This window comes from Clarias gariepinus, chromosome 26 (assembly GCF_024256425.1).
Source record: "Clarias gariepinus isolate MV-2021 ecotype Netherlands chromosome 26, CGAR_prim_01v2, whole genome shotgun sequence".
Taxonomy (NCBI): domain Eukaryota; kingdom Metazoa; phylum Chordata; class Actinopteri; order Siluriformes; family Clariidae; genus Clarias; species Clarias gariepinus.
The window spans coordinates 6,995,540-7,022,187 of record NC_071125.1 but is presented as its reverse complement, the minus strand read 5'-3'; the positions used below and the strand labels follow the sequence as shown (position 1 = coordinate 7,022,187).

Below are 26,648 nucleotides of genomic sequence, written 5' to 3'. Positions count from 1 at the left end.
AGATATGCACCATCATGTATTTAAAGCACGGCAGGTTCTGGGGCAGCTCAATCGCAGCCCGTGATTGAAGCCGAGATGGACGAGGTGCGCAGCTTTTGCACTTCGTGTAAAATGGCACTGAAAGACATCACAGTTTTTAGAAACAGCTACTCCCCATAAGCATGGGTGTTTTTTCCATAAGAGCCCGATGACCTGTGAGTCAGACAGTCTTTGGTGTTCACACATATCTCAGGAAGTTATTACGGCAGTGCCACGTACGTTGAATCTGCATGACAAGCATTCAGTAGCTGCAGACACGACAAGCATGCGTTTCTGAAGTTCTTATCGTTAGGAAATTGTGCGGTTATAGTTGTGTAAGGCTGGTAAGACATTCGAATGTAATAACAGGAATGCGAGTTCCTTATAACTAAAGGCTCTTTTTTCTGGTCTTTTGCAAGAGTTGCACATGTTGGGAAAAATGGGAAATTTCTCGCACATGGAATTATACTAAGTCTAGTTAAGTATACAGGGTGGTTATCTGAAGAGCAAGTAAAAACCCAGCTTCAGAAGCTGGTCTAACCAGATATCAGGACTGTAGCGCAGTAACCTGTTCTGTCACATTTATGAAGACATCATAAGAACATACTGTTTATGTCTTCATGCACAGTGCATAATTAAACCTTTTGATATCAAAAATATTTTGAAATCTATTTTAACACACCATGAAATAAAGGTTTAGTGTGTGTAGGATATAGGAAATGTGGTCATGCTTTTAAACATGACCACATGTAAAAAAAAAAGCCAGCATAGGGAAAAATGTATTAGATAGATAGATAAATAGATAGAGTACTTTATTAAAGGGAAAATTTATCCTTGCAGCAGCCAGTTCACATAATATACAAAAAATAAACAGCAAATATTATTATTATTATTATTATTACTATTATATAATTGTAATGAAGGAAGGGGGGGTAAATAAATAAACTCACTTACACCTCACTTTTAACAAAATGTGAAAATATACACTTCTCAACATAAGCAAAGTCTTAAAGGTCCTACGAATCATATTTTTCATTAAATGTTAATATGATCTTTAGGGTCCTAATGAAAAGTTTGTATTATACGTTAATTAAAAATTAAAAATTATTGTGTAAAAAAAACACTACTTTTACCTGGTAAAAACTAGCTCTGTTCTCAGCAACCTGTTTCAGTACATGCTAATTTAAATGCTCATGACCTCTACTGACCCCGCCCCCCCCCCCCAGCCAGTTCTGTGGGGCGTGTCTTCACAACACACGTCGGGTATTGCGACGGAAGTGTAGTCCAGTGCGGGCAATGCTTTGGACTGCATTACCCACAAAGCATTGCCCACAACGCAGTGCTTTGTGGGTAATGCAGTCCAAACTGGAAAACGCTGGATTATAGAGCCTGAGCCTGAGTTTTCTTCAGTCGTTTTTGGTTTGATTTAAGTACGGAACCTACGCGGAAGTTTGTAATATCGCTTGACAACGCAGAAATTAAAAGAATGGACATGCATCGACTCGATTTGTCTTTCTCATCACTGCATGGGCATGAATTAACGGGCTGTTGCGCTGCAGCGAGCAACAACAACAAAAACCGGAGAAGCTTAACCGAGAGAGATACAGACGCGATGTGTTTACTGATGTGTTTACATGACTTCTTAATCTTCGACAGACATCGTTATAAACCATCTAACGTAAAAAAGGTAAGCATAATATAGTTTTCCGACTAGTTGCAAACTGTGTAGACAATCACCTTAATGCATTGTTTATTATAAACAGGCGATTAGGGATTATATAGAGACGGATGTACATAGAGAAGAAGCCATAACCATGTTCTATGAAAGTATAAGTTAACTTACACTCCGCATTCATCGTGATTATTAGAAAAGGCGATTTGCAAAGACTCATAGTAAACAAATTACACTCACCGAGCCTGGTGAAGATGAAGCAGGAACACGAAGCATTAGTACAGATCCGATTTTTAGGAGCAGCTTCCTAGTAAAACCTGCTTTATATTGACCCGCGTTTATAAAGCAGTCTGGTGAAAAATGATTATCGCAAACATGAACGCATTTAGGTAAATCAGCAGGGTAGTTAGCTTTAAAAACTAAATTCAGCCACTGCGTCCTCAGTGGCTCAGATACCTAACCCTAGGTAGGTACCCTAGGTCACTAACTCTAGGTAGTGAATGACAACTGCTGTGTTCGCTATTACACCCAACAACTGTACACAACACTCGCTTAGGCGCCATTTTGCTCCAGCGGCGAAAAACAATGGCCGACAGCTTCTTCTCACTCGGGGCGGGTCTTTGCTAAAACACCAGTGTCAATCAACTTGTGTAGGAGCGTCCTCTGTCGGTGTGGCGTCACACGGCAAGGCATTTGTGATTGGCCTGATTTCAGAAGGGGGATGTTACTGTAATAAACGAAAAGAAAACCACTGGGCGGCTCTTTATCATCGTAGAGTGGTTGTGTACGCATTTTCCTAACACACAGTTCAGTCCAAACAGTTTAAAAAAGTGCATGTAGTGCTGTATGACTCCTTTAAATAAGGATGTTTACCCAAAAAAACACACACACAAAAAAAAAACAATTACGTATAATTGAGGGATACACCTCCATCCCAATCGCAGGTAAGTCAGTCTGTAATTACATCTAAGTACCGCTGTGTACAATTCCGATAAAAATTCTGGAATTGGGAAGTCGGATCTTGGAATGATTTTATTTTCAACATCGGTATGTTCAAACTACATTACAGCAGTGAGTGTGTCCCAGGGAACCTATGGACTCATCAATATTTGTCTTTTGTTATCAACACACCAGCCAGCTGTCCGTGATGAGTCCATTTGTTATGCTTACCTCCTCAGAACAGCGCACTGTAACAGTCAATGTTAAAGATTTAACAAGCAAACATGTCAGCACGTTGATTGATCAGTCTGAAAAGTCACACTGACAAGCCTTCACAACGCCAACACTTTATTTATTTATTTATTTATTTTTGGGCTTTCTCAATTACTGTTAAAGAAAAGTTGCTCTGCTGCTCTGCTGTGGCCGGTACAGAGTCGGAAAATGTTAACAAGCACTTAAAATAATAAAATAAATATATAAATCCTGCCAAAAACCTAGCCAAATCCAGTGCATGGCAGTATCGTACTGTATGGAATCATTTTGAAGTAAAACAAAAAAGTTTGGGATCACTTTCTAACTTCATGGTCGTTCCAAATGTTTTTTTTTCTACATTAAATCAATGCTGAAGGCGTTCAAAATCTGCAGTAATCTCTTATTCACAGTTGATATTAAGATGTATCTGCTAATTATGCTCTGTAAACCCTTCATAACGGCTCTAATCTGATGTGCTGTTTGTTAATTGGTGATTTCTGAGGCTGGTAACTCTAAATGAACTTCTTCTCTGCAGCAGAGGTACGTTTTGGTCTTGGCTTCCTGGGATGATCTTCATGAGAGCCAGTTTCATCATGATGGTGCTTGATGGGTTTTGTAAATGCAAAAACCTTGACAATACTGATCTTGCAAGAACTATTCCAGAAAGGCTGACTTTCGCACCTTGAAATAACAACTGACTGATTATTGTTGTTGTTGTTGTTACATGATTACCTATTTCCATATGTGTTATTTCATAGTTTTGAAATCCCCAGTGATGTTGTAGAATGTAGAAAATAAATTACTAAACAAAAACAAGACATTTGCAAGTGATCCCAAATGGTAACGTATATTATATAGTGCTTAGTTGATGAATATAGAATTGTAAATGATCAAAAGTGTTACAACTGCACTTCATTGTGCATCTCTAATATGGTCCGAAAAAATAAAAAATCCTGACTGAGACACCCCGCGTTAGTGTTGGCGCTAATGTGCAAATGAAGACTAGCCTCAACAGCTTCCTTTTGTTATTAGCAGCATTGAGTGATTCATTAAGTATTATGTAAATGCTAACTGTGCCTGTTAGCTTTTATTCAATGTTATCCTCCTCATTAGTCTTCAAAAGCCAGCTAGAGCAGCAGAAACAGAGGATCCGACTCACGTGGCCTGCCACCATGACCTCACCTCAGCCTGCCATTGATTACTGCAGGCTGTGGCTGGCACGCCGTTATTTGCTTCTCACTCATGCAGTCTAAATGCCAAACCGGCAGGGAGGGGCTGACACGCCGCACGTCAAACGTCCACCCTTCTGTCTGATTGCTAGTCTGACTTTGACTTCAAGCCAAACTAAAAAAAAAAGCATTTACCCAGTCTGTGCATGTAGCACCAAATAGCAGCAACGGCTGTTTTTTTTTTTTTTTCCATCCCCTTGACCTGCTCCATTTCCCGCCCCTGCCGGATTGAAGGGAGATATAGATTTTGTACTGAAGCTGTCAGCAGCATCCACATACTGGGAGATGAATAATGTGCCGCGAGGCCAGTGCAGAGGAGGAAGGGTCCACTGACTAGTCATGGCACGGTCTCATGTGCTTCTCAGTCACGCAGATAAATTTAAAGAGTCTGCTCTTTGCTGTTTTGCATCCAAATCACCCCGCTGTTAGGAATCAGGCAAGGGGTATTTTTGTTCTTAGGCACCATAATGAGAAAGAGAGGGGACGTTTGCGTTTTGGACAAATCTAGGACGAGCTAAGGTGACGAAATGAAAATTTGTCTGTAAATGTTATTCAATTTTTAATTTTTATATTCAAAGAAATCGAAATCAGGAAAGGCTATGGGACTAGAAGGTGTGTCTAAACTTTTGATTGATAGAGTTCATAACGAGGCACAAAAGATCTGTTTTAATTTTAGCAATGGGTTCCTTTTATCAATACGACAAAGAGTACAAAAAGAGTTCTAATCTGTTTAAAAAGGTCAAACTTTAAGATACTTGAGTAGGCAGGAGATTTGAGGGCATTGTGGGACAGTAAGATATTGTGTTTCAGAGTCCATGCACTCTTAAGCTTATCGCCAAACGTTTTTCTCTGAATTGATTTTGGGGGGTGTAATTGGATAGGTCGATGTCGCCACAAAAGCTAGCTGATCAACAGGTCACAGAGGTCGCCACACGGACATGCACAGGCTACGACCCAGCAGTCGTTGGTTTGGACTTCGTTATGCGGTTTTGCATGACATTTATCATGCAAAAGTCCTAGGCACAAGCAAATAACTATTGTAGAGCAAGAATGTCTCCAAAAAAACTTTCTACAGTCAAAAAAAAAACACAACAAGCAGCAAATAGTAATTAATATAAAACAAGGTCAATAATTGGCCCTTAAAATATAGTCTCAGGTACAATGTGTGCAGTTTTAAAAGAAAATTAGCTGCTTAGTTTTACTGAGCATCCTGCAGAACCAACCACAGTTCTTCTGAGCACTTTGTCGCACCTGCTTTTTTTTTCATGCAGCAAAACAGAGAAGCTTTCTGTTTGTTTTTACATTAGGGCACCAGGGACGTTTGTAAGAACACTTGACTCCAAAGTCTGTTTTCTTTTGATCAGTGAGAACACAATCTTTATGTCCTTAGGAACCATGCCCATGTGCTCCTGAAGTGGTGGTCTCGGACACAGAAAAGCGTACTCAGGCATGGATCGAATCAGATATTAAAGCCAATTATACCTGAGCACGGAAGTAGACACGACGTCATCAGTGCCGTCTGTCTGCTCCGAAATCTCCATTTGCGCGTAGCACGAGGCCATCTTATTCCCCAGCTGATAAAGTAGGAAGATCGTTGCTCTTGACAGTTTTCCCCCCCGAAATATCAGTCATATTATGCGTAGTGTAAAAAGTAATGTCTTTGTGCTCTTCTTCTCTTGTGTTTAATGGCGGCTTAGAAACCAAGTATGTGCGTACTGCCACCTGCTGTATCGGAGAGTGTAAATGCGTTAGCAAACCTTAGAAGGGTGATGAAAAAAACTACATGAACGCTGGCCAAATGGATGGGGGGAACAATCATTTCTGGGCACGGTACAAACCAATCGTGTCTAGTGGGAAAACGCCCTTAGTTGTTGAAGCCAGACCAGCTGATTTGAGCATTTAAGAAACCACTGATCTCCTGATATCACTCAAAACAGACTCTACATAAAAGGTGTAAAGAGAAGAATAGCCAGACTTTTTTGAGCTGACATCAACACAAATAACCACTCTTTACAACCAAGATGAGCAGAAAAGCATCTTAGACATTGTGGAATCTTGAAAGCAGAAGACCGCATCAGGTTCCGTTTCAAGCAGAGAAGACCAGAGGCCTGAATCTACAATGAGAACAGAAACCGGACAGTGGTCTGTTTGTGATAATTAACTAAAGATCCTAACAGTGCATGATTTTATGCATTGCTCTGCTGTGAAGTCATACCAGGCAGACAATCATCATTGCTTTGCAAACTTGATGAAGGCTATACGGTAGCTGTTGGTTAATTTGATTTGCAAAGTAAATGCCACGTTTGAGCACCAAATGGATGGAAAGAGTGCGGTGGAATTAGTCACCCTAGAGCGCGTGTTAATGAGAAGCTCAGGCGTGAGGTGACACGCCGAGCCACTGACACGATCAGGGTTTGATGAATTGAGCTTAGGCGGGTGTTAATGAGAGAGAGCGGCGAGCACTTATCAAACCCATACCCCCTGACGCACTGTCCAAACTGCTGTCCCAGCACAAATACAAACACACACACACACACACACACACACACACTAACTACTGCAGCTACGAGCTACTCTGTTTACGTCCCGCATTGTCCTGAAGCCATGGCGCCCAGTACGGGCATCTCTTCACACTAATTGTGCCACCTCTCTGAGCAGAAAATTAAATAAGGGCGAATGAATTGAGGCTGTGATTAAATGAGCCGCCGGGCCATGAGGGGCTGAGTGCAGTGCTGCGCTGGACTTGCTGACCCCGAGCAAGAGGTTTTTATCTTTGCCTGCCTTGCACGCTTCACCAAACAAGGCCTAAAGCAGTCATCAGGTTTCAGCATGTTAGGTAGTTAATCAAGAATGTCTACCCCTGACCAATCAATAAAGGATGCTGACGTCGTATGTGAAATTGCAAAGTTCGATAATAGAATGTGGAAGTGTGAACACAATCAACTTCTCAAATTTCTCTTGGCAGATTAGTTTGTGTTTTTTAACGGGAATAAGTTTAGTTTTCGTCACAGACTTTTGATATAAAAGAGAGCCGCACGTCTTGTGCAGTTTCCAGATTTTGTTCCTTATGGAATTTCTCATTAGAATGCGATTTCTTTGTTTCCTCCTCCTAATTCTAACATATTTCACGAGTTAGCAGCTTTGTAATGCCGCATACAAAGGTCGTTCAGGATATTTATACAGTCGGAGCTGTCAAGAAACACTCGTAGTCGTGTGAGGAAACACAGCTGTTTTGTGAACGTAGAGTAAAACCTGCCCCCTACTCCACTCAGATACTGCAAGGTTAAAGGTCGTGATCTTTACATTTGCTCTCTCTTGACACAGCGTTTATTAAAGTCCTCGAAATGATTTTCACTCAGCTTGTCTTTATTAAATACTACAGTACAGTTTGTGAGCAAAATTTACCCGTAAGTGAAATTAGAAATAGATTTGATTGGACGTCTTTTTGTCTTTAAAGTCACAAGGTTTTCAAGCAAAATACCTAAGATGCAAACTGAACACACACTTGTTTTTGTTTTGCATTTTAAAAACTCATTTGCCCCTAAAAAAAAAAAAAAACGCTTACAGTTCTACTTCACATATTGAACTTTTATCCCTTTATCTTTCTTTTGACATCATGCATGTGTGGGGGTATTTTAAATGTTTTGTTTCTGCTAATAGGATTAATAAGAATGGGTTTAGCAATAAATTAGGTCACAGTTTAATGATAATGATTCAGGCTTCAATTGGAATTTCGAAATATTCGTAAGTGTCAAGCAACCATGACTGAGGAGACTTCTTTTTATTTTAGAATGATAAACAATGCAAAACAAAAGGGATGGGGAAAATATACAGTAGATTCACAGTAATTTTGTGTGGCAATAAATGCCAAAGTGACTGGCATATTCAGAAATTGTTTTGCATAATAATATTATAACATTAACGTTCACTACATTGTAAATGTTTGAAAAGTATAACATATCTAATAATGTGTGCTGAAAGCCCTCTCCCTTCTTTTTCGGTAACATTTTTAGTCTAGTCCCTATACCTTTCCAAGTTCCAGTTAATCGCCACACACAGTTTAGTTAATTGCCACACCCCAGTTTGAGGTAGTGAAATGTTGCCGTTCCTGTAGGTGGTGAGCTTTAAATTGTTCACACATTGGCAGCCGGCACCGCATTCTGTGTGGTACAAGCAAATGATTTGCTTTGTTTATTTAGAATTGTAACAAAATCTAAACTATATTTATATTTATAAAATGACACAACTTATGAACGAGTTCTATTCCAGGAGCACATTTGTAAGTTGAATTTGTTCTTAAGTTTAACAAAGTGAGTCTTATACTACTTTGACAGTTATACAATGTAATATACAATGTAAACCATCCCAATTTCCAAACTAGACTAAATCTTTGTTTTCCCATGTATTGGCCTATGAACTCGTTTTTGTTGAGGATTTTCTCCTGCACGCCCACATGCACACATTATAGCTGATTTTGGACATTTTATACATTCACTTTCACGTTGAAAATATTGTATATGATTGTAAATATTTGTTTGTACACGTGAGCTACTTCATGGATTTGTTCACGTTTATGAATGTCCGTAGATCTACGAGTGTTCGGTTCGCTTGTATCTGCGGAAATTCGTAACTCGAATGTTCCTAAGTCGGGGACTACCTGTACTAACAGAATCGCAATAGAAATCAAATCAGCACTCAGGTATCATGATACCTACCTGGGTGCTCCCTAGTTATTCCCTTCCCTACAAATCAATGTGTTTTATTTTCTGTATAAAACGAAATACGTCATTGATTGCTCTGAAAAAAAGAGCATCTTAGAACTAAATCAAAATAACAAATTCTCTACGAAATAGGATGTTTAAAAATCTGATCTTTAGGAAATGATCAGTTAAAACAACGATGAACTTCATAACAGCACTTGATGTGTCATGTTAACTGCAATGAAGCTCCAAAGTCGGATGACCTCTCTGCCCTCTTTTTTAGGCTGATACTGTTTTGATACAGGCTTTTTAACTGTTATAGCATGGTAGTAAACTACATACGGTATAATACATGTCTGTCATTGTGACCTGGAGCTATCAATCCCTCTGTGTATATTTTACTTACAAGTTACAGCTGCGACTGGTTCAAGTAGTTCTCAAAATATTGTGTTGCACCAGTGAAATAGATCTTCTTCCTCTTTCTCTGTTTGTGTGTGTATGTGTGCCTGTGTGTGTCCATGTCCGTGACCCACCTGCTTATTATGATACATCCACCACCGTTCTCAGCTGCTAATAAGTGGGTGAACTAAAAATAAGTTCAGCTGGGCAGTTGCAGCTGGCAATGAGTCAAATCGCCTGGTTGTCTTCTGTGACAGCGAGGCGTTCGTCTCGTTCACACACACACACACACACAAACACACACACACTCTGCTGCTTGCTGCAAACCCGTAGTAGAGAGATAGAACTGTGCATACACATATTAGATAGCGAGGTAGATCAGCATTGAGGAACATCACATCACATCACTGTTCATATTTCCTACCAAGTTTTTTAAAAATCTCAAAGTGATGGTTGAATGAGAGGGAAACACTTGTGAGTAAGAGCATGCTGAGCCTATTTGTTAGTCAATCATTCAAAAAAAAAAACCAACAACAACAACAATAGACCAGGCAGACTTGTGCTCCAAAGTGATTTCTCCACTTTGTCTCCACACAGTCTAAGATGAACTCTGGTCTGTCAAATCAAGAAACAAGGCTCAAGCATTTTCACTACGGGTAAGCTTTAGTCTTAAACCTGTCTCGCTCTGACTGTGATTCTCTGAGCTAAAGGTGAACCTCAGTCCTAATCTCTGGCCAGGAAGACTCTCTCTCTCTCTCTCTCTCTCTCTCTCTCTCTCTCTCTCTCTCTCCATGAGAAGCTACTTTGTTTGAGCAAACACAAGGCTTTCAGAAGTGGAGTCATGTTACTGAAGGAGCAGATTTACACTGTGTCGCAGTAATGACTTTCCTTGGCTTTAAAGAAGTACTAAGGACAAGCACTGCTATTGCATATCACATGGTTTTGCAGATCTGTGATGCCGTGTTGTTTTCAGCTGCGAAGGGGAACGAAATGCAGCACTCCGTCTTGCTCTAGTCAAATTCTGTAGTAAAATTTAAGGCATGAGACACATCGAGACACTGTACCTACCAAACATATGTGTTTGTGATCGCATTCGACAGCAGATAATAATAATAATAATAATAATAATAATGTAATACAAGTTATTTTCTTATTTCCAGGGCATTGTCTTGTTCAGTTCCTGAGGTAATACATGGTGTGAAATGAGCGGTAAATGAGCGTCCATTAAAAGTGTGTCAGGGAAACAGCGCCACTGAGGTAGAATCAGCTGATGGAGGAACGTTCCGGAGCTGCGGACTGACTGACTCACTCTCGAGGGAGTTGGTGGACTGGAGCTTGTGTCCCAGTGCCAGAGACATATATTAGAGTCTTTGTTTTGCTTCCGAGGCTGCTGTGTGAAAAGGCTGTGTGTGTTATAGCATGTAACACAAATATATGATTATTACAACTCAAATACATTTTTTCAGAGGTAAAAAAGCTTTCGTTTGCTTCCTATTTCTGTGTATGAATGTATGGTATAAAGCTTCAAAATACAAATAAGCTTAAACACTTATATACTGTATACTTTGTAGATGGTCATTTATGCAATCCAGTTACAAGGCTTCAGCAAAGTCATTGAAAACAAGCAAGATGGAAACCTTCACATCAAACATGAGAACGAAGGGAAATGTGACTCTAAATGACTTTTAGAAATTAATTGCTATGCATAATAGTCTACATATCATAGTGTGCAATACAACAAAAAAAAAACTCCCGCTGTGTGGCAGTACTGCTGACAGAAATAACCAGTCTTTACAACCCTAGTGAGCAGAAAAGAATCACAAATGTTTCAGCTGACAGATGATCCGGTCGGTGATTACTACAAACGAGGTTGGAACAAACGAGAGGGGAAATGAGGTTGCTGCTGATGTTGGTACATAAACAACCAATTTTTTAAATGTATCTTTAGCCAATTTACGGGATGTTGCGGAAACACATTTGTTAACCTTTTGTTAATTAGCTAATTTGATTTAATATGAAGAAATGAGGAATGGCTTAATTTTTTTGCGCAGTACTGTATAATGATTGTAAGAGAAATAAAATGACTAATTTAATAAAATTAAAAATAATAAATGCTACAAATTCTATTAATTTACTAAAAGAATATTTGCTACATTATAGTTAATGTGGTGTGATAATGTGATACCTAACTACAGCTGTCTTTTGCAAAAATAAAACTGTCCCTAAACATCCTTATGATTTCGCTCACCTCTGGTCCGATAAAATTTGCCTTTACATGCGGAAAGCATTTAATCAGAATATAACATTTATGATGCGCAGAGCGGTTCTGCCCAAGGGTTTAATCTGCAGAAAATGTAAGAGAAGAAAAAGTTAAAATTCTTCTAATAGAAAAAGTTAATTAAGCAGGATGCACGTTGTATCATGGGAACAATATTTGCGTTTCTGCTGTGCTTTCTATTTGAGCAGCAATCTTAGAAGCACATGCTACTCCTGCAATTTTTAAACAGGAAAAGAGGACCTATACTGCAAAACGTCTTAAGATAAGGACTTTGAGCTGGCGGATAAAAGACTGGCGGGAGTCAGTTATTCTCACGGAGGTTACTGATCAGAAATGGAAGCAAATAAATTTGTCTTACTTAATGTTACCCCAGCATGAGGCATAAATGTGCAGAAAGAATATATTTATTCCAACAAGAGAGAACTGATCGAAAAAAAGTGTTATCAAAATTTTTTGGCCTGTGAGCGTGTTAGTATACTATGCAGGCTTTAGAGAGCATAAAATGGATACACATATAGATTTTTTTTGTTTCAGCTGTAGAGCTTGTATCATTACCTAGTTGTGAAGTGAGATTCAGTTTAATTTTGAACAGATTAACATTCTCAAAAGAACGAAATATATAGCTTTTACCATTGCTTTATACAGTAGGAATACTGCTAAGTGCCAGCATTAACTTTTGGACAAGGGATGTTAAGGATTAATCATGAATTGATTCATTTTTCTGTTAAGAATTTATTCAATTTATCCAAAAAGTTAACTAATAAATGTTTGTCTTGCACAATATTTCTCTGCAGTTCACAATTCGTACTCCACAAGCGGACGCACTTGCAGTTCATTTTATTTTGAAATAATGACAGATAGATATCTTTGTTACCTTTTTTTGTTATTCTGTTTACAGTACACTATGTGGGCTTTATTAAATTCTGACAAAACTAATTTCTAGAATCTCACTCACTATAATAATCACCAGAATCATTTAAATTAAGCTTAAACTGGGAAAAGAAATGTGCTTTAATCATATAAATGTGCATTGTTAATGATTAATTGCTTATCAGTTGTTAACATGTTTACCTATTGGTCAAGAACCATGTGTGAAATTCCCAGCCTTATTTCAGACCTAATCTGGAATTTGCTCAGTGTGCATTGAATTGCAGCTTGCAGTGGGTTAAATGAGAATTGATCTACAGGAGATGTTTGCATTTGTTTGTTTTCACTAAAACAAATTGAAAAGGGTTTTTAAAACTAAAAAGAGCTTAGCTCTATTAACTTGTCACCTTTTTATGCTTACACGCTTACAAAAGTTAGCTGTTATGTCACAAGTATCATATCTCTTCAGTTTTTAGTTTCTTTAGTTTTTAGCTCATTTGTCAAAATGATTTGCACTACCGGACATTCTTTAAATTTCGACTTTTTCTTAAAACCAGTGCCACCTCTAGCTCAAACACATAAAACTGTATCAACCCATTTTTGCTCGCACACCATTGATCAAAGCAGAGCATACTCCCTAGTTCCGCTGTCTCCTTGACGCGCCAGAACCCCAGAAATAGCAGAGCTGGTGTATGACTCATGGTGCCTCACTTGAGCCTCTTTTCTCCCCCCCTCACACAAACTCAAGTGAGGGACCCATTAGACGTAGACAGTTCATGCAGGCCAACCTGAACATCCTGGGTACCTCTTACACGCATGTTTCAGACTCCAGGTCGCGAGAACGCACACACAGCTGATAATTTCCCCCATTAGGAAGAGGATGCATACTTTGCAGCTAAAGTGCACGTGCACACTCACAAGCGCCCACACACACACACACACACTTAGACACAAATTCATGGCCGGAATTACAAGAGGTCACTGAATGCATGAAGCAGAAACGGCAGGAGGCAGAGCAAGGTGAAGACGCCTTCTCCTGCTGTCATTGTGCCGTGCTGTGAGAGAGAGCGAGAGAAGGAGAGAGGGAGGGCGAGCAGGAGGGAGGGAAGCAGGGAGGAAGGGAGGGAGTAAGAGCGAGAGCGGAGAGAAGAAGAGGCGAGAGGGGATCGGCTCGCAGCACTAGCTGGCTGGCAGGAACGGCTCGAAACACCACTGACGAATGAGCTGTCTAGCCGCGAGGCTGGAAAAAGCGACAGCTTGTGACAAGCTGTAAGAGGAGGATGAACATAATGCGTACCTTGCCTCGCTTGCTTTCAGATACCGGCCAGAAGAAGACGCCTGACAAGAAGGATGGGCGCCGTATGTCCTTCCAGCGACCCAAGGGGACCATTGAGTATTCCGTAAGTGAAAGCCTTATTCCTTTTTGCTGTGTTGTCTGTGTGTACGTGCATGTGTTTGCGTCCTGTCCTGATTTGCGCACTTTGCACCCCGATGTTGTTGTCAGTGTCTGGGTATAACGTGTTTGCAGCAAAGTCACCAGCACGTGTGTGCATGCTGCATTTCTGTTCGGACACATCCCGATTGCAAAGTCAGTAGCATCAGATGTCCCGCGTCGGCTCACTATGTGCAGGAAGATGTAAACAACATGCATAGGACAGGGGAAGAGAAACAGCTGTGGGATCCTTCATGAGAGTGTGTGTGTGTGTGTTTGTGTTTGGGATATACATTTAATAGCTGTTTATAGTTTTTCCTTTCAGTATAAATTATATGCAGTTGTTTCCATGCATACCAGCAGTGCTCACGAGTGACCTTCCGTGCACATTAGGATTTGGTGTTGGTTTGGCGTCTGTGTGACGTGAGAGAGTGAAAGAGTGTGAGACATAAACACACAACGAGAGAAAGAGAGGGAGAGAGAAAGGGGGGAGAAAGGGAGACAGAAAGGAGGGGTGACGAAGAGAAGAGGGACTGATAAAGAATGGGTGAAAAAAGGAGAGAGAGAAAGAGCCAGAAAGAGACAAGAAGCGAGAAGAGGGCGACCGTTTAAGCCTGTCTGCCTCATATGTACTTGAAATGACCCTCAGATTTCCAGCTGCAGACACAAACTGCTTTCTTACCCAAGCTTTGCCAGGGTCAGAGACCAGCTGCCAACACTCCTGCCGCTTACGGACAGTGCTGTCCACCGGTGTTGTAACCGAGCCCAGCGGATTGGCACCTGACCCTGTTGATAACTGGCACCAAGCAGGACCCGAGTCGGCCATCTGTGCGACACTGTGGGGTTGTCACGGGTTATAACTGCAGCCTGCCATCCTGGTCTCCAGAGCTTTTCCTGTGATGCCCAGCACTCCCAGGCATCACTCCAGTCCTCACACCCCTCCCTTTCTCCACCTTCTCCTCCGCCACATCCATCTTTGTCGCCGAAGAATGAGTGACAGGGCCGGTTAGAGTGTAGAAATGGTACGACGGAGGGATTTGTTACAGGTAAAGGAGGAAAGAGGCAAGTAGGGATGCAAACATGGGTTTCTTTGGCCTCATGCGTGTTTGCATGTGTACAACAGGCTGAGTTTCTCACCGTCGTCTGTCCCCCTACCCATTGCCCTCTACTTCAACTGTCGCAAAATTGAGAGTTGGACAGGGGAGACGGGGGTGGAAGATGAGAAAATGTGCCGATTGCGCTATTCATGTCGATCTGCCCAGGGCCATTGCAGAGGTTTTTAAGTGGAGGTCTTGGACATTGACATTTTCTAGTCTCCTGCAATTTGAGCAATTCTCGGCCAGACCTTATCTCATCATAACCACCGCTGTTGATAAGTTTTTAATCTCCAGGTGGTGAAAAGATAGGCAGGCCTTCAGGCCTTATCTAGAAACAATGTTTGTCGAGAAAGAAATGTGGAAAGAAGGAGAGAAAACATTGACCACTGCATTATATGTGCTCAGACACAGAGAAAGCAGGCCAGTTCAGCCAGGTCCATGTATTGGCTCGATCGTTGAAAATGGTGTTTGGACTCAGGAAAGGATGGAGTACATGCAGAAAAACGCTCTATGGAATACTTTCTAAAAATCATTATTATGTGGTATTCTCCATATTCACTATATTCTATAGACAAGTGAGACTGATTTCAGTGCACAGTACATTCTGCTCTCTCGTTATTTATAGACATAACGACCCCAAACAAAAAATCTGCTTTAAGCAACTGCACAGATCTTATCCACAATGCTATGCAGTCTTTTCTAATAATGTATGAGTTCATGCACCGTGTAAGCTTTTTCTATCATTTTTACCCCTGAAACGTAAGCACTTCACAAACGTGCTTCTTTCCATAAATCTGGACAAGGTCAGCTGAGCCGTATTGGCCAGTTATTTGCCGATTCTTCAGAGCACCACTGATTGACCTGATGGTACACTGCTTCCTGAATGTTCCCATGTCTGGGTTGGTTTTTTTTAAAGCAACTAATTGGTGATTTCTAAGGCTGGTGACTCTAAATGAACTTTTCCTCCCCAGCAGAGGTAAGTTTTGGTCTTGCTTTCCTGGGAAGGTTCCATCTCGGTGCAAATGCACTTGACAATACTGTTCTTGGCAAGAATTATTCCAAGAACTTTTTCAAAAGCAGCTAAGCACTTTAGGGATGAACTATTTCCAGAGCCACCTTTTTCCAGTAATTACTCTTAGAGTTTTTACTTTACACAATAATTTCCCCAAGTGCTTGCTGTTTACATTTACAATTTGGCGGACATTTTTATCTCATTATACTTCTAAGCGGTTGAGGGTTAACACAAGGGCCCAACAGTGGCAACTTGGTGGTGTAGGGGTTTAAGCCTGGCACCTTCTAATCAGTAGTCCACTGCCTTCATCCCTGAGCTACCCCTGCTCCCTTTTTTTTAGGGGGAGTGGAAAAAGCTCTCTTACTTATACTAATTTGCCTGTAAGTCATGGCTGTTCCTGCTTGGTTATTAATTGAAAGCTGCTTGAGAGCTTGGTGGTCTGATAACTAATCCAAAGTGCCAAGCTTAGTAATAAACAGCAGTTAAAAATCATGAGATGACACAAAACTGTCTGGTCACATGCCAAGCTCAAGGCCGTAATCTCACAGCACTTCCTCTTTACACACTGTTAGGTCTTTCCGTTTTTTTTGTCAGAAAAGTATTACACACAAGCGTCTTCTGGAGTTGCAACCCACACTAGACGTTGTTCTTAGAATAATGCAGAGAAGCCCTATCCTGTGTCATCTCTCTAGGCTCACGTGCCCTTTTTTTTTTAGTTTTGTTTTTGTTCGGTATTTTGCGATCGCATGCCAGACAGAAGGCACGAAAGTCACCGTGTTCTCTTTTCCTCTTTTTCCCCAGCGTTGTCTGAAGGACAGAATGTCACGTCCCGGTGTGGCCACAGAGCTAAAATTAGGCCAGTAAACGATCAGCGGCACAGTTAGGCAGCACATTCCACAATGGCTATAGTAATGACATTGTCACTATGGCAACTGTCATCCTGAAACCGCGAGCTCAGGCCTGGAGATTGGGGCCCGTCTGAGCACTCCTCCTCTGATTTTACATTCTGCTTGATTACAACATCCAGAGAAATATTGTTTCCGTTATGATGACACTCTTCCTCATGCCGTGTGGTGATTAGGGATTGTCCTTCCACCTTTTCTTCCCCCTGTTGCCTTTTAGAAACCGTTGCTCGAGAACACATTACTACGGGAGATTGTATATTTAAACTTATTCTTAACCAAAGTCAAACTTTCACAGGCTATAAAAGGCTTTCCGGCTATGAAACTTTACTGTGCTTGCTTACTTTGGCAGTTTTGTTTAGGTTTTTTATTTCACACATTCAGACTGTCACCCTATCGTGAAAACTAAAAAATAATCAAAGCAAAGAATCCAGACTGTAGATGTGCATTTCAGTTTAAGTACTCGATTTTGTTCAACATTTAAATTGTATTTGGTTTCCGGAGAGAACACTAACATGTTGTGGTTGTCTTCAGCTCTTAGCCGTTGTGTTTACTCATGTCTGCTAGCACATGTAGCACATGTACAGTAGGTGTTAGTGCAGGATGCTGTTCTACTCACATGTATCACATGTACAGTAGGTGTAGTAAAGGATATTGTTCTAGTTACACTAGCATTTATTTTCAATCGGGTTTTAAATACAAATTGAATATATTTCCTAGTAGTTGCGTTACAGGATGATTCTGCAATACAGATACGTCACGCAGATTTACAATAAATTAGATATCTGTATGTAGTCCATATACAGTACAGTGCAAGTCACACCATATTTTCTTCATGTTAAATAGAAATATATAATGTAGGTTAAATTAAAGAAACGGGAACAAATGTGCTGTAACAAGCTGCAAAGTACCTAAAGATACAATTAGGTTTTTCTTTTCTCTGAAGTCGAAGTCTTTTTAATTGGAAATGTAAACATGATACATATACGTACATAGATACATACATATATACATGCAGTACATGCATGGTATACTCTTCTTTTCTACCCATTTTTATCCCCCCACGCTATAAGAAAACAACATCCAGTCAGCAGAAAAGGAAATGAGAAATTATATAAATAAACAAATAGACATCAAAGCGAAACAAGAATAAAAAAATAACGGAAAAAGAATCTTCATCTATATTTTTCAAAGTGGCTCACACATGGTTGCCAGGTATCATAAAATTCCTGAGTAGATCCTTAATGCCTTAATACAATACTTCTTTATTCCAGTGAGCACTCAGTGGCGATGACTCCTTCCACTTAAAAAGATCATTCTCTCAGCGAAAAGGGAGCTAAAGGTTAGCACCACTTGGGTCAATAACAGAAAGTGCAATGATTGCGCGTGGCTCCTATGGCATTTTTTTTTTTCTTCCGAATTTTCTCCCTAATTTAGTTGTGTTCAATTCCTCCCTGTCACTAGGGGGCTCGCACATTAAGGCTACTACTACCACTCAGTCAGGAGGGCCGAAGACTATCACGCGTTTCCCCCGAACCATGTGACGCCAGCCGACCACACCTTCTCGAACTGCTCGCTCATGCACCTTCGGGAGGCGGCGTAACACACTCGGAGGACAGCCCTATCTGCTCCTTCTGCTTGCGTGAGCTCACAAATGCCCCTGATTGGCCTTAGAGCCGTGATTAATGTGAGAGCACTAAGTACCTCTCCAATCAGCTCTAGACCTCCGATTGCGAGAGGTTACAGCATCACCTGGGAATGGAACTCGCAATCTCCGGATGATAGGGCGAGCACTTTACCACTGGGCCACTCGGAGGCCCCTCTAATGGCATATTTTTGACAAGGTATCACAAATGAAACTCAAAAAATTATAGAACTTTTTGGCGTGTCCAGAACATGTGCAGTAGTAAAGCTGGTTTCTACTGACATAATTGGTTGGTTGTTTATGTAACAACCTCAGCAGCAACCTCATTTCCCCTCTCGTCTGTTTCAACCACTTAGCATTCAGCATCACCAGAACACAAACCACTGGCCTGATCATCTTTCATCATCTGCATCTGTTTCTCACTGCTTCATGTCTTAAGTTAGATGTTATTATGCTTGAATAATTCATAGGACACCGTGTGGCTTAACAAACAAAAAATATTCTTCGGAAACTGCTCAGGTTCCGGGACTGGACTGAAAATGATGATTTTGGTTAGTTAGTTAGTTGCACCTTTGGAACAGCCTACTCAACTCCTGACATTAAATTAACATGGCTGCTCACAGCGTAAGCAGTAAACAAAGTAGTGCCTCTTTTATTTAAATGTGTAATCATGTACATACAAGTGTTTCTTTTAGCTCGATCAACATACAGCCATATTGGCTTGTTTAATCTATAACATTGACTACACAGTTTGCTATTTTGAGGAGATAAATAAACATCAATCATCGCAGTTAGCAGGATAGATTGTTGCTAATCCAGAACACGGAGGCACGCGCGCTTTTCGGCACAGACAAAAAAAAAAAAAACGACCCAATGCTGAGATTCGACTACACACTTCTGAGGTGGCGGCGTAAGTGTCAGCGTTACCCTAACAACAACACGCGCATGTGTTCAGTCAGCTTTATTTTTTAATCGTGTTGCCGGTTTTAAATTAATTAAGTCGCAACAAAATATCACCCACGTGTAAACAGAGCAGTCAAGTTGCTCAGCACTTTATACTTGATGTGAGATATTTGAGCGAGGATGCTCCGGTGCGAGAAAAATAAATTACAAATAAAACACACACATTGTAAATTAATACTCATCTTCAGTGTTAAAAGCTACAGTCGCTGGCCAGAAACATCGATCGTTTTTTCCGGACTCCTCTTGTTTTGGTGAGGTTCATTCTGTGAGCTGCTTGTGCCTCAGGATGATTATTATTCTCCTAAACAGGAGACCGAGCATTATACCAAGCACTGTACGTGAATATAACTGGTGTTAACAAATGTCTCTGTATTACTGAAGCTTTTTTTAGTCTAGAATTGGGATCTGATGTGCTTTCCACCCTTAATGCCGTCGCAGCCTATTGAACTAGTGTGTAACCAGTCAGAATATTTATAAGCAATACCACATGAAATAGAGTGCTGTTGTACTAAATATCAGCACTGCGATGATGCAGTCACTGGCACGAGGGTGCCGCCTTGAGGAGGGAAGATCGCGAGTGCGATATTTGCTTGTTAGCTTTGCAGCTTACTTTAGCCGTGAAAAAAAAAAAAACCACATGGTTCAGACGCAATTCGGAGTAACTTAAATGCCATTACTAAGGAGAGAAAGTGTTGTTGAAGATGACGTAACGTTATCAGATGTGTTTTCTCGCTGACAGTGTATCCATGACTGGTTTTGAATGTGGGTTTTTGGCAGGCAGATGCTCTCTCCTCGGTACTGCGGACTGTACTGACCTACTTTCTCCCATGCTGCCCTACGACAGTTTGTGTAATTAATGATCATTAGAACATCTGTGACGCCGGAGTGATACATACTGTATGCTTAAACATCCCAGTGATGTTATTTTCGATATCACAGTTCATGTAATACCTCTCGTCCAATCAGATTGCCCGGTCTGCGTAACCATTGTATAAAAAATATAAGTGAAAGGACAAACATTTATTTCCACAGTTATATAAAGAACATTGTGGTTTGCTGCAAGTAACTCATGTCCTAGTGTAGTATTTATGTTAAATCAGACTGAGTTAATGAGCAGCAGCCGGCGTTTTCTTTTGTTAAGTAATAGCAACATTAAAAAAAAAAAACCTGAGCAATTTTCTTATACATTCCTAGATCCTTCTCAGTGCTCCTGCTGCTGAAGTCAGTCATTTTATAAAATACTCCTGTTTTGTACTCTACTGACATTTTTATTGCAAGCGGTAACTGCCTAGCGTCTTCTCGACCTAATAGGAATTATGAAATGATGCTCTATTTTCATGTAGAGCTACACATTATGGGTTAATTTGGTACACAAACAGTCAATGAGCCATGGAGTTAGAGCACGCACTAACCTCATCTTCAGGCTGTTTATTTACTGACATAAGCGCCGCCGTTCTCATCCCAGCGACCGGAATGCTATAACTCCATTATCTAACAAGAAAGAGACGTCAGCGGCTGCTGAGGGGATAGCGGGGTGGGCTTGGTATTTATTTGCACAGAACGTGGCTAGAAGCTAAAAATAAACAGGCCATGGAAGAGGCGCTCACACTCATAGAGAATCGATGTTCAGTGCCCGGCTGCGAGGATGAAAGAAAGCCGCCAGTGCAGAGGTGTTAGGAATATTGACTACTATCTGCCGAGAGATGCCAAAATATTGTTTGTATTTTCTCGCAAAACACTGAGGAATTTTGTCTCATTTAGGATGCAGACTTGTATGATGCCTCTTGGTCCGGACCAAAGCATAAAATGATGCATTACTTTTGGTGCGCTATTTATTTTAGTCCTGGTTCACTTGATGGTCCCACTGGCTTTTTCAACATTTCAGACCAAAAGAAGCAACAGGAGACATGGGGATGAGGTCACAGCCTGATTGGACAGGTTTAATGATGCGAACGTTGCGACGGAAACTCGTTGAACCTCCAAAACAGTGCTAGACGCGCAGGGCTGAATGTGCTCTTTGGCTTTCTTTATATATATGGTGGATTGTTTTTTTTTTTGTTTTTTTTATACCATATTTTGGAAATGTGCTTGTTGGACCAAATATTAATATGGTATTTTACCCCCTGCTCAGTCAAATCATCAGGGGGGTTTTTAGGGGCACTTTTTATTTTAATGTGTTTTTGATGTGTTTACATGCGTTTGGACCATGGTGCGTTCACATTTCAATCAAACCGCACCAGAGTACATTTGAAAGCGAACAGAGACCGACCTTTTCGAAGGGTCTCGGTTCACTTGCTTAGTGCACACTAAGGTTCAGATGGCGCAAGGGGATACTTGCTCAGGTGAACCGCACTAATATAACAACCACTACAGAGTTCGCTTTAATCAAACCAGACACCCAAAACAGTGTGAACACGCCTTTAGATTTCAAAGGAAAGAAAATATGAGTCACTTAATCAAACTGTTCATCAGATTGGATTTAGATGTTTTTTTTTTCTTATTGTAAAACAGATCTGAATGCCTTGTTTATGGGGTCCTAGATTGGATACATATCCGATATGCAGTCATGCAACTTGAATGAGAACGGGCAGATAGGAATTCATGTGAATCTTTTGTGTCTGAACACATTTGCAGGGTGCGTATTGACAGGCAAGGGTTCTGACTTTCTTCCTTCTTCTGGACCCCAACAAATCTTCCTCCAAAGCAATAAGCATATTTTTTTGCCTTTCATCCCATAATAATATTTTTGCTAAAATCTTTTAAGTTTGAAAATCCATTGTTTTAAATTAATAATTTTTTTTTGAAAACTTGAGTGAAAGTGTATCAGTGCAATGGGAACTTTTAACAGTGGCGCTTAGAATCTGTCAATCTAATACAGTATAAGCACAAAATAAGGCAAATTTATGGCATTTACCAACCAAGATTTAAGTATTAATATTGCCTTTTAATGACTGTAAAAAAAGAAAAAAGAAAAGATGAAACATGAAATTTGAAGCCATGTTTTTTTGTTGTTATATTTTTCGGCCTGGGAAACAACGTCAGAACATGATGTGCCGTCCTGAAAGTAATAGTACATAAGCTCTAAGTAACATATCTATCATTTAATGAGGCAAATTAAAATTAATTCATGCATTTTCACTTGAAGAGCATTTTTAAGGACAGCTTATTGGTCAAATTAGTGCTAAGTACTAAATCACATATTAATTCACACTTGACCTAATGGATGAACTTGATCGGCCAGCATCTGGATCTAGAAGGAAGTTCGAGGAGAAGCAGGAATATCCTCAACTTCTACTAATAAAAAAATATATATTTTTTTTAAATAGTTTTTACATCTTCTAGTCAGTTCTAGTTGTGACAAGAAATAAATGTCTGTAGTGCTTTCATTTGCCCTGGTGTGAAACATCTTTGCTGTGCATCCCTGTTCACGCCGCTCCCATTAAGACATTATTATTATGTAACATATACAGTATTATGATGTAATTTAATACAGGTCTAACCTTACGTTCACACTAGCGAGCAGGAAGCTCATGTCTCTGAGGGGTGTGTAGTCACTGCTCCTGTTGTTGCTTCTGAGTGTATAATGTTCACGATTTTATTTTTAGAGCCAATGCAGAAACAATTTATAAGCTAAAGAAGACTAGACGATGTATATACAACTCTGTAGATTAAAAATATTACATATATTTACATTGGATTTGCATGTTTAATGCTAGGCTTTGTAGTAGTTTAATTGGCGGATTAGGAAAGCATGCTAAATGCGTTGGGTACATACGGTACATACAGTACACTCACTAGAGGCACTGACAGTCTTTCTTCAACGCATTATTATTTTTGTTTATTCAGTCAAGCGTGTATAATTTGTATGAGTATCCCAGACATTTTTGTCATCTTTACATCATTTTGCTAGGTTTGTGTAGTGCGAGTGAGATAGATAGTAAAGTCATATCATAATATCAGGTCGAAAGAAAAATCATTTTCGAACAACAGCCGTCCGTTATCTTAATGTTTACGAATGAGACACAGCGTTGTTGTCGTCCCTCACAGCAGCGCGACTTTAAAGGTCAAATCACCTCCGACTTTTTCCGCTATATTTACCAAAATGGATTGAATTGGTTTTTCCTTTTAAAGCCCGGAGGTGTTACCTAAATAGGTTTTTTTCCGAATGCCCTTCAGCGACTTGGGGGTGATTGTGGTTGTGATGGCAGTGTATTGATGTCATCCAGGGGGCTGGTAAAGATGCAGTGCAGTACAGTAAACCAGGTCAATAAGCATGTCAGAGACAAACAACAGTAGGAGAGTGACTGCTGATGCAGATTGTACTGCCAATATGACGGATGGTGAATGGACCGTGTTGGGTATTGATCGACTCCATTGGAGACTCCACTGAATATCTTTGCTGTTACTCCCTCGCTATACCGCTACAGGGTCATGGGAGGCCTGGGGCTTTTCCGAGGGGCGCAGGGCACGAGGCGGGGTACACTCTGAATGGGGTGCCAATGCCTTGCAAGCCGCACAAACACAAACTAGAGGGAATTTGAAAATAGCAAATAGCCTGACCCAGGGGAAAGCCACCAATCACGGGGAGATAATGCAAGGAATTCATGTGAATCTTTTTTACTCGATGATAATGCATATTTTTGCTAATATCTTTTAAGTTGGAAAAAACATTCTTTTAAATTAATAAATGGTTGCACAAAGCTGGCTTGTTTTAACCCAAATAACATAAGCGAAGGTCTACCACATCCACATTACAGTCAGATAAAAGTCACTTGTATTTATGAGTGTGAACCGTCACGACCCGCAAATCCGATCTGCCAAATATAAAAAATGAACGATGTCTAATATAAACACAAAAGCAGGCAAATTTATGACATTTAATAACTAAGATTTGGGTATTAATATTGCGTTTTAATGAAGTCAGGATGAAGAAGTCATCCTGATTAGTTCTGATTAATGACTTGAACATTCAAAGGCAGGGTTTTTTGTCATGTTTTTATGACCGGTGAAACAACATCAGAACATCATGTACCATCCTGAAAATATTATTTGAAAAGAAGAACGTAAATAAGCTCTAAGTAACATATCAATCAATTAATAAGGCAAATTAACGCGAGAACATGAAGCTCCATGAACACACACCACGATGGTAGGAACAAACCTTTGACCCTGGAGGTGCGAGGCCACTGTGCTAGCCGTAATGTCGGAATACACCAGATTTACACCCTGACACAGCGTAATTATACACAAACAAGGAAGATGTAAAATGACCAGATAATGTGCATGTACACGTATATCACCGAGTAAGACTTTATGTACAATTATATAAAATAATTAGGATCTGACCGACTTGCCAATAACAGGACCTTGTTTGTTACAAGGTGTTGTTTGTAGCTTTGACTTAAATACTTGACCTGAAGTCTTCCAGTCTACCCAGGCTCCGTTCTGGATTTTTTTCCATGACATGAAAGAAAACGTGTTTGCTCGAAGCATCTTCGTCTCCCGTCAGTCCAGAGATCCGTCACAGAGCGCGTCGTCTGCTTCCGCTTTATTTCTCCTAGCATGATATAAATAGTACATCTTAAACCTGAATAAAAAAAAAGACAAAACCGGAACGTGTCTCTGAAGAAGCACCAGAGCTGCACATTAATGATGGGAACAGGTGTGTGTCCTGAGGAACAGATGGAGAATCTGGGTGTTTAATTGCTGCCTTTTTCCTGACAAAAACCTGGCAGTCCTTAAAAACAATTTCCTGAACCTTTCACAGAGCCATTATGCGCCGTTTTTATTCAAGTTCATATTAAGTGTCTAATCTTTAGTCATGAAGCGCAAACCTTTAGGTTTTCAGTCATTATCACAATGTTAGTATCCTGAGAATGCATCCATCTTATTTGTCATACAGAGAATGAACTGAATCCTTGTTGGATTGGTGAGTTCTTGATATATTCTAGGAATTCTCTGCTTCCTTCAAAAAAAAAAAAAAAAGGACCTATAATACAGTTCTTACTTAATACATGGGTTTATGCACCAATTGGTTTGCTATTTGTCTATTATTTGTTATTTATTAGTTTATATCCCTATTCCCATCCAGGCTGAAAATTCACTGGTCTTCTATTTAGTGCGCCGGTCAAGTCGTTAGTCATCAGAGATCAATTGCAAGTCCAAGTGGAGCCATCAATCAGTCAGTGTTCAATTTAGGCCAACCTCTACCTCAGCTCCCTGTCTGTGGATTTCCACTTCCCTTTTCAAGGTTAACCACCACTCCATCTAACGATCCATTCAGTTCGACATCGCCAACCGATGGTTGACCGCAACGACCTTTCGTTGGTCGTTCGTTGTGGCAGAGGTGTGTTGCTAAAGACCTAACTTCTGTCAACTTCTAGGTACACTACAGGCAATTAGTAAATGACACCCAGCAGTGGACTGTGGAAGAAAACTGGAGCGCCCTTCCACAGTCCACTGCTGGGTGTCAAAATCTATAATTTAGTGTCTAAGACAATTTAATGTCTTGTTTTTTACTTAAAAATGGTGATGTCTGGCATACCTACATTCATATATTTGACATTCATGAGGTACTTTTCTGTTCTTGGTGTTTCAGGTCTCTTGAGATATCAGTCATTTAGAATTCTCGGTTGAATGTTTGATTCTATAACGCTGTATTTGGTAGTCATGACGCTTAAATGATACTAATCGGGGTGTAGTAATATGATTGTCTATACCAAAACAATACTTGTGCGCTGGGCAGTTGGAACAGTTGTTGTCTCATCAGTTAGATCATGCACAAAACGATTACAGCGGATATATTTATAATGCACTTTACTTCTACCACCTCATACTGCACTATTATTAGTCTTAAAGAAGCCATCAGCAATTCTGATCCTGTACTCTTTTAGTCAAATTCAGCAATCATGTTACCTTTAAAAAATCCAGTGTTCGTACACAGCACCGGCTAATAAAATCGCGCACACCAAAAGCAATATGACGTTTTATTATTATTATTATTGCTAAATTAGCCCAGTATTTTCGTGTCGCTGCCTTGGCAATACGCATCCATGAATCTTTCTCTGGTATTAACGACTCCTATAACCTTGTGCAATAAAGTGTCAAGTGAAGGTGCGTGAGTCAATACAGTAGCATCATGTGATTGTTGCATGACTTGCTTGCACTAATATTTTATGATGCCAGTGCATAAAGCTTGGTGGCTGTTTCGCAGTAAATTGCCTGACTTGTTTTAAAACCGGTT

The 26,648-nt window shown here is 40.2% G+C and overlaps 1 protein-coding gene across 5 annotated transcripts in view; it reads left to right on the top strand.

Moving 5' to 3' along the window:
• Positions 1-26,648, top strand: part of oxr1a (oxidation resistance 1a) — a 201,684-nt gene that overhangs the window by 132,367 nt on the left and 42,669 nt on the right. For 4 of the 5 annotated variants that reach the window (XM_053488244.1, XM_053488247.1, XM_053488246.1 and 1 more), the window contains one exon: positions 13,672-13,754. In XM_053488244.1, the coding sequence (XP_053344219.1) occupies positions 13,672-13,754 (83 nt within the window). Of the gene's footprint in view, positions 1-13,630; positions 13,755-26,648 lie in introns of all 5 variants that reach the window. The other variant, XM_053488249.1, reaches the window with a different exon arrangement.